This window comes from Saccopteryx leptura, chromosome 6, assembly GCF_036850995.1.
Source record: "Saccopteryx leptura isolate mSacLep1 chromosome 6, mSacLep1_pri_phased_curated, whole genome shotgun sequence".
Classification (NCBI taxonomy): domain Eukaryota; kingdom Metazoa; phylum Chordata; class Mammalia; order Chiroptera; family Emballonuridae; genus Saccopteryx; species Saccopteryx leptura.
In genome coordinates, this window is record NC_089508.1 from 192,607,059 (window position 1) to 192,621,433 (window position 14,375).

Here is a 14,375-nt window from a genome sequence, read left to right on the forward strand (position 1 = left end):
TAAAGGGTCATAAACCCAGATGACCAGTGAGGAGGGAGCATCACTAGGGCAGGAGGCTTCCTGTGGCAAGGATTCCTGAGCTGGCCTAGGAGGCCTGACAGTCATCTAGGCTGGTGGGGGTTGCACACGCGTGTCTGAGAGAGGCTTGGGTTGACTAGGGACAGAGTTCCAGGGGCGAGACACCATCCTCAGGGAAGAATGGGAGGGTGGTTGGTGCCAGACGCTGCAGAAGTCATGTCACTGTCCACGTGCAAACCTGAGACATGGGGAACATCAGTAACAATTGGAGGGGTGGTTGCAAGCAGGTGCGCATCAATCTTTTCCTTGGAAAAGTTCTGGAAGTGCAGCTGAGACACACATTTGACCTCGAGAGTCCTTCAGGCCCCGCTCCCTCCCTCCGGGGCCTGCAGCTGGGCTGGCCATCTGATGTTGGCTTGGAGCAAAGGCCCAGCATCATCCCAGGCTAAGCAAGAGGATGCTACGTCCTCTCGTCTTCCTCTCACCGCACGTTTTACAGGTTAGGAAAATGAGGCTCGAGAGAGGACAAGACGCTGGTCCTGGGTTACACAAATTATAAGTGAAGCCTGTCCTGTGATGGCGCAGGGGGTAAAGTGTCGACCTGGAAATCTTGAGGTCGCTGGTTCGAAACCCTGGGCTTGCCTGGTCAAGGCACATATGGGAGTTGATGCTTCCAGCTCCTCCCCCCTTCTCTCTCTCTATTCTCCTCTCTCTCTCTCTCTCTCTCCCTCTCCTCTCTAAAATGAATAAATAAAAAATTAAAATAAAAAACACACAAAAAACAAAAAACAAATTATAAGCGAAAAGGCTGGGCTTTGACCCGAAAACCTAGGCAGTCTGGTCACTGCCTGATTCATTGCCTCCCTGGACAGGTCATTGGGTCAGACACCCGAAAGTTCACATGAACACAAGTGTTCTGTTTTACAGAAATGTGGAATTTCCTTCCAATTTCCCTGTAGTCCCCCCCCCCCCCACGGGAACTACGCTTTCTCAGGTGACTGGCTCCCCCATGAGGCAACTCTGACCACCGGAGGTTCACTTTTTTTTAATGAGCTCAGACCCTTCTATCTGAAATGTCCCTCTCTGCAAAGCAGCCCTGCCTGGACAGGACTGCACCCTAGTAAATCTCTGAGAGGAGGAGAATCCAGGCTAATGCAGGGGCTTGGAACCCGGGGCTCTTCCCTTCATCCTGACACCTTCTTGGAGCCAAGGTGTCAGGTGAGGACGCAGGGAGGCAGTTCCTGGTCACACTGATGCAGGGCAGTCATCTTCCTTGTGGGGAAACTGAGGCTTGGAGAGTAAGACAGCTCTGAAGGGTCAGGATTCAAAGGTAAGTTCTGGCCTGGAATCACCCAAGGGATACAGAGGCAGGAAATCGTTCAGAAACCCCTGCCAGGGTCTGGTGCCTCCTTTCACTCGGTCATTCATCATTCAGCTTGTATGCTGAGCGACCACATAGTGCTAAGTAGGGACTGGGGGTAGTAACAGGGAGACACTGTCCCTGCCCTCATGGAACTTCACTTTTGCTGCACCGTCCCACGGCAGGGACCACAACCCACATGTAACTATTTAAGTTTAAATTAATTCAAGTTAAGAGATGGGAAACAAACAACAATAAAATTAAAAGATGGAGGGTCAGAGACACCCTGGCCGGGTAGCACGGTTGGTTAGAGCATTCGCCCCGACACACCGAGGTAGTGGGGTGGATCCCAGGTCAGGGCACATACAGTAAGGTGACCTCCTTTAGGGAGGACAGTCCTTCTTTTGTAAGTTCCGTCCTCCCTCAGAAAGTATCCTCCTTTTTGATACTGGAAAACTAATCTGTAAAGGTCTGCTGTATTCGATCGATGAAGAGTAGTTCCATTGCCTGTGATGTGACGTATTTGTATCTAAATGAGTACTTTTTTCTTACAGTTATTGTTAAAAATTAGTAGGCATGTAAGCATAATTACAATATAAAATATTACACCTTTTTATTATGCATTTATCATATTATAGTGTATTATTGTTACAATGAATGCTTCTTTTTTTAAAATTAATTAATTTAGCCTGACCTGTGGTGGCGCAGTGGATAAAGCGTCGACCTGGAAATGCTGAGGTCGCCGGTTCGAAACCCTGGGCTTGCCTGGTCAAGGCACATATGGGAGTTGATGCTTCCAGCTCCTCCCCCCTGTCTCTCTCTCTCCTCTCTAAAATGAATAAATAAAATAAAAATTAAAAAAAATAAAATTAAGGGACAGACAGACAGGAACGAAGAGAGATGAGAAGCATCAATTATCAGTTTTTCATTGCGACACCTTAGTTGTTCATTGATTGCTCTCTCATATGTGCCTTGACCGTGGGCCTTCAGCAGACCGAGTAACCCCTTGCTTGAGGTGAGCCTTGCTCAAACCAGATGAGCCCGCGCTCAAGCTGGCGACCTCGGGTCTCGAACCTGGGTCCACCATATCCCAGTCCAACGCTCTATCCACTGCGCCACTGCCTGGTTAGGCAATGAATGCTTCTTTTATTTACGATATTGTTTTCTTCAATTTGTTTTTGTCCTCCTTTTCATTGTAAAAATGTTGGTCCCCTTAATACAGGAGACAACCAATGATGGGACTGAAGACGTTGGTAATTCTTTCTCTCAAAATCAATGATAGAAAGAGAGAGAGAAAGAGGGGGAGAGTGGGGGGGGGAGAGAGAGAGAGAGAGAGAGAGAGAGAGAGAGAGAGAGAGAGAGAGTCAGAGGGTCAGAGAGGATCACTGATATCGCCTCCTCCTAGGAGCACCCCGCGCCCCGGAGGCGGCATCGCTGCCGCCCCACCCAACATGGCAGCCACGCAGGGCAAGTCGGCGGGCGACCGGAAGTGCGTTCGGAGAGCGCCGGAACTGGTGGGAGGCCCCGCCCCCTGTCGGGATCTCTGTGGAGCCGAGGACGCGCCGGCTTTGAGCATCTCTGGTCCGCTCGGCGAGAGGCCCTGGGGCTACGGCTCCAGCGGCCGCGGCTTGGTTCCCCTCCGACATGGCTAACTCCGGAGAGGTAGGGCCAGCGCCTCTCTCCGCTCTCCCCTCGCTGGCTCTTTCCCATCCTGACTCCGGTTCCCCTGCATCCTTTTCATCCCGCCTCCTATCCCGCCCCGTCCTTCCCGGCCCGACCCGGGCCCGGTTTGGTCCTTTCCGCCTCGACCCCCAACTCGGCCTCGCCCCCGTCTCTCCCATCCTGACCCGGGCCTCGCCCCGTCCCGCCCTCCAGGCCTTCGCCCAGGTATCCGAAGGCGCCAGCTCTGCGTGCTCGGGTGTCCGTGCCTTTTCCAGCCCCGCGTTCCTGTTCGCCCGAGGTGTCCCCGCCTCTCCGCCCGGTTTCCAGGCTCCTCCAGGCCTCCCCGGCCTTTCTTTCTCCCGTGCTCCCTCCTTAACCACTGGGCACCCCACCCTCTATCTCTGAATGCTCCATTTCAATCCAGCCCACTTTTTTGTTTTTTGTTGTTTTTTTTTCCCTGAGCCTGCTGCTTCCTGTGGGACTTGGGGGTTAGGTAGTAAAGGAAAAGCCACGTCCCCTGGGGGACTTGGGGGGTGACCCTGGAATTCCTTCCCCAACGCTCCACCAATCTGGGTTCCCTGGAGAATCCCACCCACTCCCTGTAAAGAATGGCGAGGTGTTTTCTTTGCAGGCCAGGGTGTGGGGGAGTCTGGGCCCCGCTTCCCTTCTGTTTTTCTCTCCGCCGAAGTTTCTGTGTACCTGCGTGTGTTTATGTCTGTCTTCCGGGACCGGGAGCTCCTCTCCGGGTCGTAGCGGCTTGCCTGGGGCTGGGGGACAGGAGTGTCAATGGGCCTTGGGGCTGCGGGAGGTGGTTGGGAGTAGCTGACAGGTCCACTCAATTTGAAGTGAGTTTGGCTTGGAAGTGGTCCCTGTGGCTCCTTGATGGAGGGGGAGGGTGTGGGGGGCCCACTTGCAGACCGGTGGTGGGTTGAAGGGCAGGGAAGCTGCAGCTCCCTGAGGAACAGTCCGAGGGTATAACCTGGCTCTGTTAGCAGATTCTGGTCAGGTGCGTGTGTACTTGAGGCAGGCGGTGAGGTGGGGTGTCCGGTGTCTGGTACTTTGGTATTTTTTCCCCCCTTCATTGATTTGAGAGAGAGGGAGGGGGCAAGGGAGAGAGAAAAGCATCAACTAATTGTTTCACTTAGTTGTTCCACTTAGTTGTATGATTGCTTCTCGTCTGTGCCCTGACTACGGGGACTTAGTTCTTGGCTTTGTGTGTGTGTGTGTGTGTGACAGAGACAGAGAGAGGGACAGATAGGGACAGACAGACATAAAGGGAGAGAGATGAGAAGCATCAATTCTTCATTGCGGCTCCTTAGTTGTTCATTGATTGATTTCTCATATGTGCCTTAACAAGGGTGGGAGGGTGGGGGTAGGGCTACAGCAGACTGAGTGACCCCTTGCTCAAGCCAGTGACCTTGAGCTCAAGCTGGTGAGCCTTGCTCAAACCAGATGAGCCGGTGACCTCAGGCTTTCGAACCTGGGTCCTCTGCATCCCAGTCTGATGTTCTATCCACTGCACCACCGCCTGGTCAGGGTTTTTTTTTCCCCCTTGTAATTTCTAGGTGGTTTTTAGAGAAATTTAATATTAGTAGTATAACTGGAAATTATGTGAATTGGAGTTTTCTACAGTGTTTTGTCCTGTGTTTTTGTCACTCTGCAGTGGCATTCTTACTTTGTTAAATCTGCAGGCTGGGGATCAGGAGGTGTCAAGGTCAGGCCCTTCCATCCTGTCCCCTGGCCCTCTTGGTGCCAGAGCCCTGTTTACCAAGCTTGTCTGAGGAGGACTGTCCCTGTTGGAGCCTCTGCCTGGAGATGGAGTCCTTAGGTCTATGGTGGGGTCTGGGAGTCTGATCTTTAACAGGTGCCTGGGTGATCTCTGGTGATTGGATCTGGGAAATTTCCAAGGAAACTCACTTATGGCCCAAAGCACTGGACAGAATACAGCAACTTAAGGCAGCTATGGACTTGGGTCTAATGTTTGCTTCCTGCAAATGTAAACTGTGGGAGTAGGAAGCTGGGAGTGAGGGTGGGTCAAGTGGAAAGAGGGCAGTGAAGGTACGTCTGGCACCTCTTTATTTTTTATTTTTCCCCCCATTGATTTGAGAGAGAGAGAGAGGAAGGGAGAGAAAGAGGGAGAAGGAAGCACCAACTTGTCTGTTCTACTTAGTTGTTCCATTTAGTGTGCACTCACTGTTGCTTCTCTCGGGTCCTGACCGGGGTTTGAACCCTTGACCTCGGTGTGCAGGGCTGAGGCTTCATGCACTGAGCCACCTGGCCAGGGTCTGGCTGCTGCCTGTTAGGAAGAAAAGAACGTGGGAAGACCCTGCTGTTGAGCAGGTGGGACTTATTCCTGGAAACCCTCCCCCAGCCTGGCGAGGGCTTGGCCGGCGCAGGTCCTGTCAGGACAGAGGGTGGAACACCACAGCCCTGCGGTGGGGTACAGGCAGGCTCTTCCTCCCCAGACTTCATGGTTGCCATGGCGGCGGCGGCAGCAGGGCTTTCCAAGCCTCAACGCTTCCATCCACAAAAATATGTACAGAAAACGTAGGCTGGGGGCGGGGCTTGTAGGCGGAATCTCTGGACAAGGCAGGAAAGCTCATTCTGGGCAGGCTCCTGGGAGAGTCCAAGAGGTGCCCCTCAGACGTTTGAGCAGCAGGAGGTTCCCTGAGGGGAAGTGCTGGGGAAACACGGATTCCGTCCCCCATGGGCTCCCCTTAGAGGATCCGAGTTCCCTTCGCCCTGATTTGGGGGTTCTGTGTCACAGTCATGTAGGTTGAGAGCTCTTCCCTCTCGGTTGTGTGCCTCAAAAAGGCATTGCAGGAGGACGGAAGGCCCACGCTGGGGAAGAAACACTGTGCAGATATCTACAAAAGCACAACAGAATGCGTGGACATCTCACTGGAAGTACCCACACGAGTTTCTTTCTTTCTTTTTTTTACAGTGACAGAGAGAGAGTCAGAGAGAGGGATAGACAGGGACAGACAGGAACGGAGAGATGAGAAGCATCAATCATAAGTATTTCGTTGCACGTTGCGACACTTTAGTTCAGCGGTTCTCAAACTGTGGGTCGTTCGACCCCAAACACAGGGGTCGCCTAAAGCCATCGGAAAATACATATTTATTATACAATACATTTTTAAATAAAATTTGTATTTTTTTATTCTTTTTGTATTTTTCCGAAGCTGGAAACGGGGAGAGACAGTCAGACAGACTCCCGCATGCGCCCGACCGGGATCCACCCGGCACGCCCACCAGGGGGCGATGTTCTGCCCCTCCGGGGCGTTGCTCTGTTGCGACCAGAGCCACTCTAGCGCCTGGGGCAGAGGCCAAGGAGCCATCCCCAGTGCCCAGGCCATCTTTGCTCCAATGGAGCCTTGACTGCAGGAGGGGAAGAGAGAGACAGAGAGGAAGGAGAAGGGGAGGGGTGGAGAAGCAGATGGGCGCTTCTCCTGTGTGCCCTGGCCGGGAATCGAACCCGGGACCCCTTGCACGCCAGGCCGACGCTCTACCACTGAGCCAACCGGCCAGGGCTAAAATATGTATTTTCTGATGGCTTTAGGCGACCCCTGTGTTTTGGTCGTTCGACCCCCGCCGGGGTCGTGACCCACAGGTTGAGAACCACTGCTTTAGTTGTTCATTGATTGCTTTCTCATATGTGCCTTGACCATGAGCCTTCAGCAGACTGAGTAACCCCTTGCTGGAGCCAGTGACCTTGGGTCCAAGCTGGTGAGCTTTGCTCAAACCAGATGAGCCCGCGCTCAAGCTGGCAACCTCGGGGTCTCGAACCTGGGTTCTCCGCATCCCAGTCGACACTCTATCCACTGCGCCACCACCTGGTCAGGCCACATGAGTTTCTAACCAGATATGTGACAAGCGGAGATAAATTATGAGGTCCCCATGATTAATTACTTATCTTTAACCTTTAAAAAATGTCACCGGTCCAGTCGGTGCGGTTTTTGGTTTGTAAGGACTTTATAGTTTCATTCTCCGTGACAGTCCTTCTTGTTTTACTTGTCCTAATGATAGTGCTGGAAAGAGCTACTGTCCCACACAGTTCTTTCATTTATTTTTTTTATTTTTTTCTTCTTCTTTTGTTTATTTATTTTCTTAATTCTAACTTTGTTTTATTGATTTGAGAGAGAGAGAGAGAGGAAGGGAGGGAGAGAGAAAGAAATATTAATTTGTTCCACTTAGTTACACATTTATTGGTTGCTTCATGCATGTTCTTTGACTGGGGATCGAACCTGCAGCGTTTTGGGAGGATGCTCTAGCCGGCTCTGCTGCCCAGCCAGGGCCACGTGGCTCTGAGGATTGTGTACCTACAGTGACTGGTCTACCGTCACAGCCGCCTGGTGGGTGAAGACCCTGTTATCACCGCCAACTGTTGTTGTTTCTGTTAGAATTCTCCTGCCTGAAGGTTAGAGTACACCTTGACGTTTGAGGGACAGTGGGGGACAGCAGGTCTCACAGACGGAGAACCTTGGACAGTGGTGATAAGTGGAGTCTTTTTTTTTTTTTATTTTTTATTTTTTTTATTTATACATTTTATTTATACATTTTAGAGAGGAGAGGGAGAGACAGAGAGAGGGAGAGAGAAGAGAGACAGAGAGAGAGAAGGGAGGGGAGGAGCTGGAAGCATCAACTCCCATATATACCTTGACCAGGCAAGCCCAGGGTTTCGAACAGGCGACCTCAGCATTTCCAGGGTGACGCTTTATCCACTGCGCCACCACAGGTCAGGCACGATAAGTGGAGTCTAATATGTGTCAGACTTGAACAAAGATTTTTTTTTTTAAATTAATTTATTTTTTACAGAGATGGGGAGTGAGTCAGAGAGAGAGGGATAGACAGGGACAGACAGACAGGAACGGAGAGAGATGAGAAGCATCAATCATTAGTTTTCCATTGCACGTTGCAACACCTTAGTTGTAACACCTTAGTTGTTCATTGATTGCTTTCTCATATGTGCCTTGACCACAGGCCTTCAGCAGACTAAGTAACCCCTTGCTGGAGCCAGCGACCTTGGGTTCAAGCTGGTGGGCTTTTGCTCAAACCAGATGAGCCTGCACTTAACCTGGCAACCTCGGGGTCTCGAACCTGGGTCCTCTGCATCCCAGTCCAACGCTCTATCCACTGCGCCACCGCCTGGTCAGGCCAAAGATCTTTTTTTTTTTTTGTATTCTTCTGAAGCTGGAAATGGGGAGGCAGACAGACAGACTCCCGCATGCCCCCGACCGGGATCGACCCAGCACGCCCACCAGGGGGCGATGCTCCGCCCATCTGGGGTGTTGCTCTGTTGCAACCAGAGCCATTCTAGCGCCTGAGGCAGAGGCCCCAGAGCCATCCTCAGCGCCCGAGCCAACTTTGCTCCAATGGAGCCTTGGCTGCGGGAGGGGAAGAGAGAGACAGAGAGGAAGGAGAGGGGGAGGGGTGGAGAAGCAGATGGGCGCTTCTCCTGTGTGCCCTGGCTGGGAATCGAACCCGGACTCCTGCATGCCAGGCCAACGCTCTACCACTGAACCAACCAGCCAGGGCCTGACCAAAGATCTTTAGCAGGAAAAATCTCTGAAATTTCAAAAAATATTTGGAATTACAATTTGAATCTATTGTTTTGGAAGAGAGACCCTGGTGTACAAATCGAGAAGAGGTTTGCTTTTCCCTCATTGATTTGAGAGAGAGAAAAGGGGGATGGGAAAGAGAAAAGCATCAACTAATTGTTCCACTTAGTTGTGCATTCATTGATTGCTTCTCCTATGTGCCCTGACTGGGGCTTGAACTGGTGACCTCGAGATTAAGTCAGTGCCCTCGGGATCCAGCCGAAGACCCTGGGATTGAACTGGCAACCTCAGCGCTACAGGATGTCGCTCTGTCCACTGCACCACTGGCCAGGGCTCAAAAAGAACTTCAAAAGAATGCCATGGGTTCTTGCTCTGCAGCTAAGGTTTTATTTATTTATTTGTTTATTTTTACATTTTTACAGGGACAGAGAGAGTCAGAGAAAGGGATAGACTGGGACAGACAGGAACGGAGAGAGATGAGAAGCATCAATCATCAGTTTTTCTTTGTGACGTCTTAGTTGTTCATTGATTGCTTTCTCATATGTGCCTTGACCGTGAGCCTTCAGCAGACCGAGTGACCCCTTGCTCGAGCCAGGGACCCTGGGTCCAAGCTGGTGAGCTTTAGGCTTAAGTCAGATGAGCCTGCACTCAAACTGGCGACCTCGGAGTCTTGAACCTGGGTCCTCCGCATCCCAGTCCAACGCTCTAACCACTGTGCAACTGCCTGGTCAGGCTGCAGCTAAGGTTTTTAATAAAAGTACCTTCTTTCTCATGGACTGCGGTGAGGGCTTCTTTTGTCTTTTCTCCCTGGCTGGGAGGCCAGGCTGAGGGCTGCCCTGAGGGAGCCTGTGGGAATCTGGTGCCCCTGTGTTTTCAGGACATGTCCAGTGATGGCGATGCCGCCCCTGCAGCCGCTGCGATGGCGGGCAGTGCCCACCTGCTGGGCTTCTCCGACGAGATCCTCCTGCACATCCTGAGCCACGTCCCCAGCACAGACCTGGTTGTGAACGTCCGGCGCACCTGCCGGAAGCTCGCCGAGCTCTGCCTGGACAAGAGCCTGACCCACACCGTGCTGCTGCAGAAGAGCTACGAGGTAAGGCGTGGGCGTGGGTCGCTGGCCCGCGTGTGGGGGCAGGAGATAGGGAACCACTGAGACGCCCACCTGTGCAGAGGGGCTCTGTGTCCCTCATGACGGGAGGCCTGACTGGGACAGCCTCCAAGATACCACGTGGCAGAGCTAGGGGCCGCGAGGTGCAGGGAACGTGCCCCCGGGGAGGGGCCGCGAGGTGCAGGGAACGTGCCCCCGGGGAGGGGGCACAGGTGCAGGGAACGTGCCACCTGGGGGGGCCGCGAGGTGCAGGGAACGTGCCACCTGGGGGGGGCGCAGGTGTCGGGGACACTGTTCTAGGAGGGGCGCAGGTGTCGGGGACACTGTTCTGGGAGGGGGCGCAGGTGTCGGGGACACTGTTCTGGGAGGGGGCTCAGGTATCAGGGACACTGTTCTAGGAGGGGCGCAGGTGTCGGGGACACTGTTCTGGGAGGGGCGCAGGTATCGGGGACACTGTTCTGGGAGGGGGCGCAGGTATCGGGGACACTGTTCTGGGAGGGGGCGCAGGTATCGGGGACACTGTTCTGGGAGGGGGCGCAGGTATCGGGGACACTGTTCTAGGAGGGGCACAGGTATCGGGGACACTGTTCTGGGAGGGGCGCAGGTATCGGGGACACTGTTCTGGGAGGGGGCGCAGGTATCGGGGACACTGTTCTGGGAGGGGGCGCAGGTGTCGGGGACACTGTTCTGGGAGGGGGCTCAGGTATCGGGGACACTGTCTGGGAGGGGGCGCAGGTGTCGGGGACACTGTTCTGGGAGGGGGCGCAGGTATCGGGGACACTGTTCTGGGAGGGGGCGCAGGTATCGGGGACACTGTTCTGGGAGGGGGCTCAGGTATCGGGGACACTGTTCTGGGAGGGGGCGCAGGTATCGGGGACACTGTTCTGGGAGGGGGCGCAGGTATCGGGGACACTGTTCTGGGAGGGGGCGCAGGTATCGGGGACACTGTTCTAGGAGGGGCACAGGTATCGGGGACACTGTTCTAGGAGGGGCGCAGGTATCGGGGACACTGTTCTGGGAGGGGGCGCAGGTATCGGGGACACTGTTCTGGGAGGGGGCGCAGGTGTCGGGGACACTGTTCTGGGAGGGGGCTCAGGTATCGGGGACACTGTTCTGGGAGGGGGCGCAGGTATCGGGGACACTGTCTGGGAGGGGGCGCAGGTGTCGGGGACACTGTTCTGGGAGGGGGCTCAGGTATCAGGGACACTGTTCTAGGAGGGGCGCAGGTGTCGGGGACACTGTTCTGGGAGGGGCGCAGGTATCGGGGACACTGTTCTGGGAGGGGGCGCAGGTATCGGGGACACTGTTCTGGGAGGGGGCGCAGGTATCGGGGACACTGTTCTGGGAGGGGGCTCAGGTATCAGGGACACTGTTCTAGGAGGGGGCGCAGGTGTCGGGGACACTGTTCTGGGAGGGGCGCAGGTATCGGGGACACTGTTCTGGGAGGGGGCGCAGGTATCGGGGACACTGTTCTGGGAGGGGGCGCAGGTATCGGGGACACTGTTCTGGGAGGGGGCGCAGGTGTCGGGGACACTCTCCTGGGAGGGGGCGCAGGTGTTGGGGACACTGTTCTGGGAGGGGGCGCAGGTGTCGGGGACACTGTTCTGGGAGGGGGCGCAGGTGTCGGGGACACTCTCCTGGGAGGGGGCGCAGGTATCGGGGACACTGTTCTGGGAGGGGGCGCAGGTGTCGGGGACACTCTCCTGGGAGGGGGCGCAGGTGTTGGGGACACTGTTCTGGGAGGGGGCGCAGGTGTCGGGGACACTGTTCTGGGAGGGGGCGCAGGTGTCAGGGACACTGTTCTGGGAGGGGCCGTGAGGTGCAGGGAACGCGCCACCTGGGAGGGGGCGCAGGTGTCGGGGACACTGTTCTGGGAGGGGGCACAGGTATCAGGGACACTGTCCTGGGAGGGGGCACAGGTATCAGGGACACTGTTCTGGGAGGGGGCGCAGGTATCGGGGACGCTGTTCTGGGAGGGGGCGCAGGTGTCGGGGACACTGTCCTGGGAGGGCCTCAGGCTAAGGGGGAGACTTATGTTGCAGTGGACCCCAGGAGTGGAATTGCAGACCCCACAACAGGTGTGGGGCCTTGATCCAGGGAAGTAAGATCATAGAGTATTGGTCTCTCTCCGACTTTCTCCACTCGGCATCATGCCCTTGCGGTCCATCTGAGTGTCAGAAAAGGCCAGATTTCATTCTTTTTTGTTAAGTAATATTCCATTGCGTATATGTATTGCAGTTTCTTTTCTTTTTCTTTTTTCCTCCCCAGAGACAGAGAGAGAGAGGGATAGACAGGGACAGACAGACAGGAACGGAGAGAGATGAGAAGCATTAATGATCAGTTTTTTGTTGTGACACCTTAGTTGTTCATTGATTGCTTTCTCATATGTGCCTTGACCGGGAGGCTACAGCAGACCGAGTAACCCCTTGCTCGAGCCAGCAACCTTGGGTCCAAGCTGGTGAGCTTTGCTCAAACCAGATGAGCCCGGGCTCAAGATGGTGACCTCGAGGTTTCGAACCTGGGTCCTTCACATCCCAGTCTGACGCTTTATCCACTGTGCCACCGCCTGGCCAGGCAGTTTTAGCTCTTAATGGTTATGCTTGTGATCTGTGTTGTGTGAATCTGGCTGTGTGGTGTGAGGGAAGGGGTGAGGCTCACTTTTGTCATCCAGTTGCTCCGACACCATTCTTGAAAAGGTGATCCTGTCCTCTTGCGTTGACTTGCAACCTTTGTTGAAAGTCAGTTGATGACAGATCTAAAAGATAAAAATAAACAGAGACCTTGACCTTGACTCCAGTTGTAGGAGACTGGGGCAACTAATTGTTGCTACTAGTTGGGAAGCGATGCCTTGGGAAGCCAGAGCGAGGCGGCTCCAGAGCTCCGCAGGGGCGCGCTGTGCTCATCCCGGGGAGGGCAGGGCCGGGAAGGCTGGGCTCACTCCCCGGAGCACCAGGTCAGACCCCTTGCCCACGAGGGTTCTTTCCTGTGGAGGAAGGGGCAGCGCCCTGGCATGGTGCCACGGCCGAGTGGGTCTGCAGGTGTGCAATGTGCATGTCCTTTACCTGCGCTTTCACGTGTGGGCATTGACCTTAGAGAAGTTGTTAGATGCCCAAGCGTGACATACACAGATGCTCGATGCAGTGTTGTCTGAACACCAGCTGTGGGCAGCCGGCCGCCGAGCCCCTAGTGGGGCATGTCATGGCTCACCCGAGCAGGCTAGGCCGGCTTCTGAGGAATAGCTAGTGGTGCGAAAATGTGTATGACGTGAAGGAAAGCAACAGCCAAAGCCAGCTCCCAGCTCAGGACTCCGTCGTGGGATTAAAAATACCCCATGTGACATAAAATGTACCGTCCTGACCTTTTTTTAAAATTTTCATTTTTTAGATTTTATTCACTTTAGAGAGAGAGAGAGAAAGAGAAAGGAAAGAGATAGAACGGGGAGGAACAGGAAGCACCAACTCCCCTATGGGCCTTGACCAGGCAAGCCCAGGGTTTTGAACCAGTGACCTCAGCATTGCAGGTCGATGCTTTATCCACTGCACCACCACAGGTCAGGCCCGTCCTGACCTTTTTTTTTTTTTATATTTTTCTGAAGCTGGAAACGGGGAGGCAGTCAAGACAGACTCCCGCATGCGCCCGGCCAGGATCCACTGGCACGCCCACCAGGGGGCGATGCTCTGCCCATCAGGGCGTCGCTATGTCGTGACCAGAGCCACTCTAGCGCCTGGGGCAGAGGCCAAGGAGCCATCCCCAGTGCCCGGGCCATCTTTTGCTCCAGTGGAGCCTCGGCTGCAGGAAGGGAAGAGAGAGACAGAGAGGAAGGAGAAGGGGAGGGGTGGAGAAGCAGATGGGCGCCTCTCCTGTGTGCCCTGGCCGGGAATCGAACCCGGGACTTCCGCACGCCAGCAGACGCTCTACCATTGAGCCAACCGGCCAGGGCCCTGACCATTTTTAAGCATGCAGTTCCATAGTGTTAAATACTCTCACAGTGCTGTGCAGCCATCACCACTGTTTCCAAACTTCCATCACCTTGAATGGAAACTCTGGAGCCATTTGGCAGTAACTCTCCATTGCCCTTTTCCCCAACCCTGGGTAACTTCTGTTCTACTTTCTGTTTGTATTTTTACCTGTTTGGATATTTCACATACATGGAATCCTAAATGTGTGACCTTTTACAGCTGTCTTCTTTGAGCAGTGTCCCCAAGTTTCAGCCATGTGTAGCAGGTGTCAGAACTCCATTCCTTTCTGTGGCTAAGTAGCATTCTGTTGTGCGGATGGACCCCACTTTGTTCGTTATCTGTATGTTGACGGGCTGCTTGCCCATTTTGGCCACGGTGGCCAACGCTGCTGTGAACATGGGTGCAGTATTTGTGTGAGTCCTGTGGACGTGCCCCCAGGAGTGGGACTGCTGGGGCGTCACGTGGTGACTCCATGAGCTTTTTGAGGAGCCACCCAACTTTTCCACAGCAGCTGGCCCACTTCACATTCCCACTGGCGGGGCCTCTTGACTTCTGGCCTCAGGTGAGCATGTGGGGAGAGAGAGGAGGGGCCGGCTCTCCCTGTATCCCTCCTCAGCCTGAGGGTGGGGCCTCTCAGGTCCTCGTACTTCCTGATGGTCTGGGTGTGAGGTGATCCGAGGGGTGACAGGGAGGGAGACCCCCGGTGT

At 54.4% G+C, this 14,375-nt stretch overlaps 1 protein-coding gene across 2 annotated transcripts in view; it reads left to right on the top strand.

The window, feature by feature from the left end:
• The first annotated feature begins 2,900 nt into the window (after positions 1–2,900).
• The window catches only part of FBXL18 (F-box and leucine rich repeat protein 18), a 35,631-nt gene continuing 24,156 nt past the window's right edge, over positions 2,901–14,375 (top strand). Inside the window, exons 1-2 of one of the 2 annotated variants that reach the window (XM_066342308.1) lie at positions 2,901–3,040; positions 9,479–9,694. In XM_066342308.1, coding sequence (XP_066198405.1) covers positions 3,023–3,040; positions 9,479–9,694 — 234 coding nt within the window. In that variant the 5' untranslated portion in view covers positions 2,901–3,022. Of the gene's footprint in view, positions 3,041–9,478; positions 9,695–14,017; positions 14,231–14,375 lie in introns of those variants that run through there. The other variant, XM_066342309.1, reaches the window with a different exon arrangement.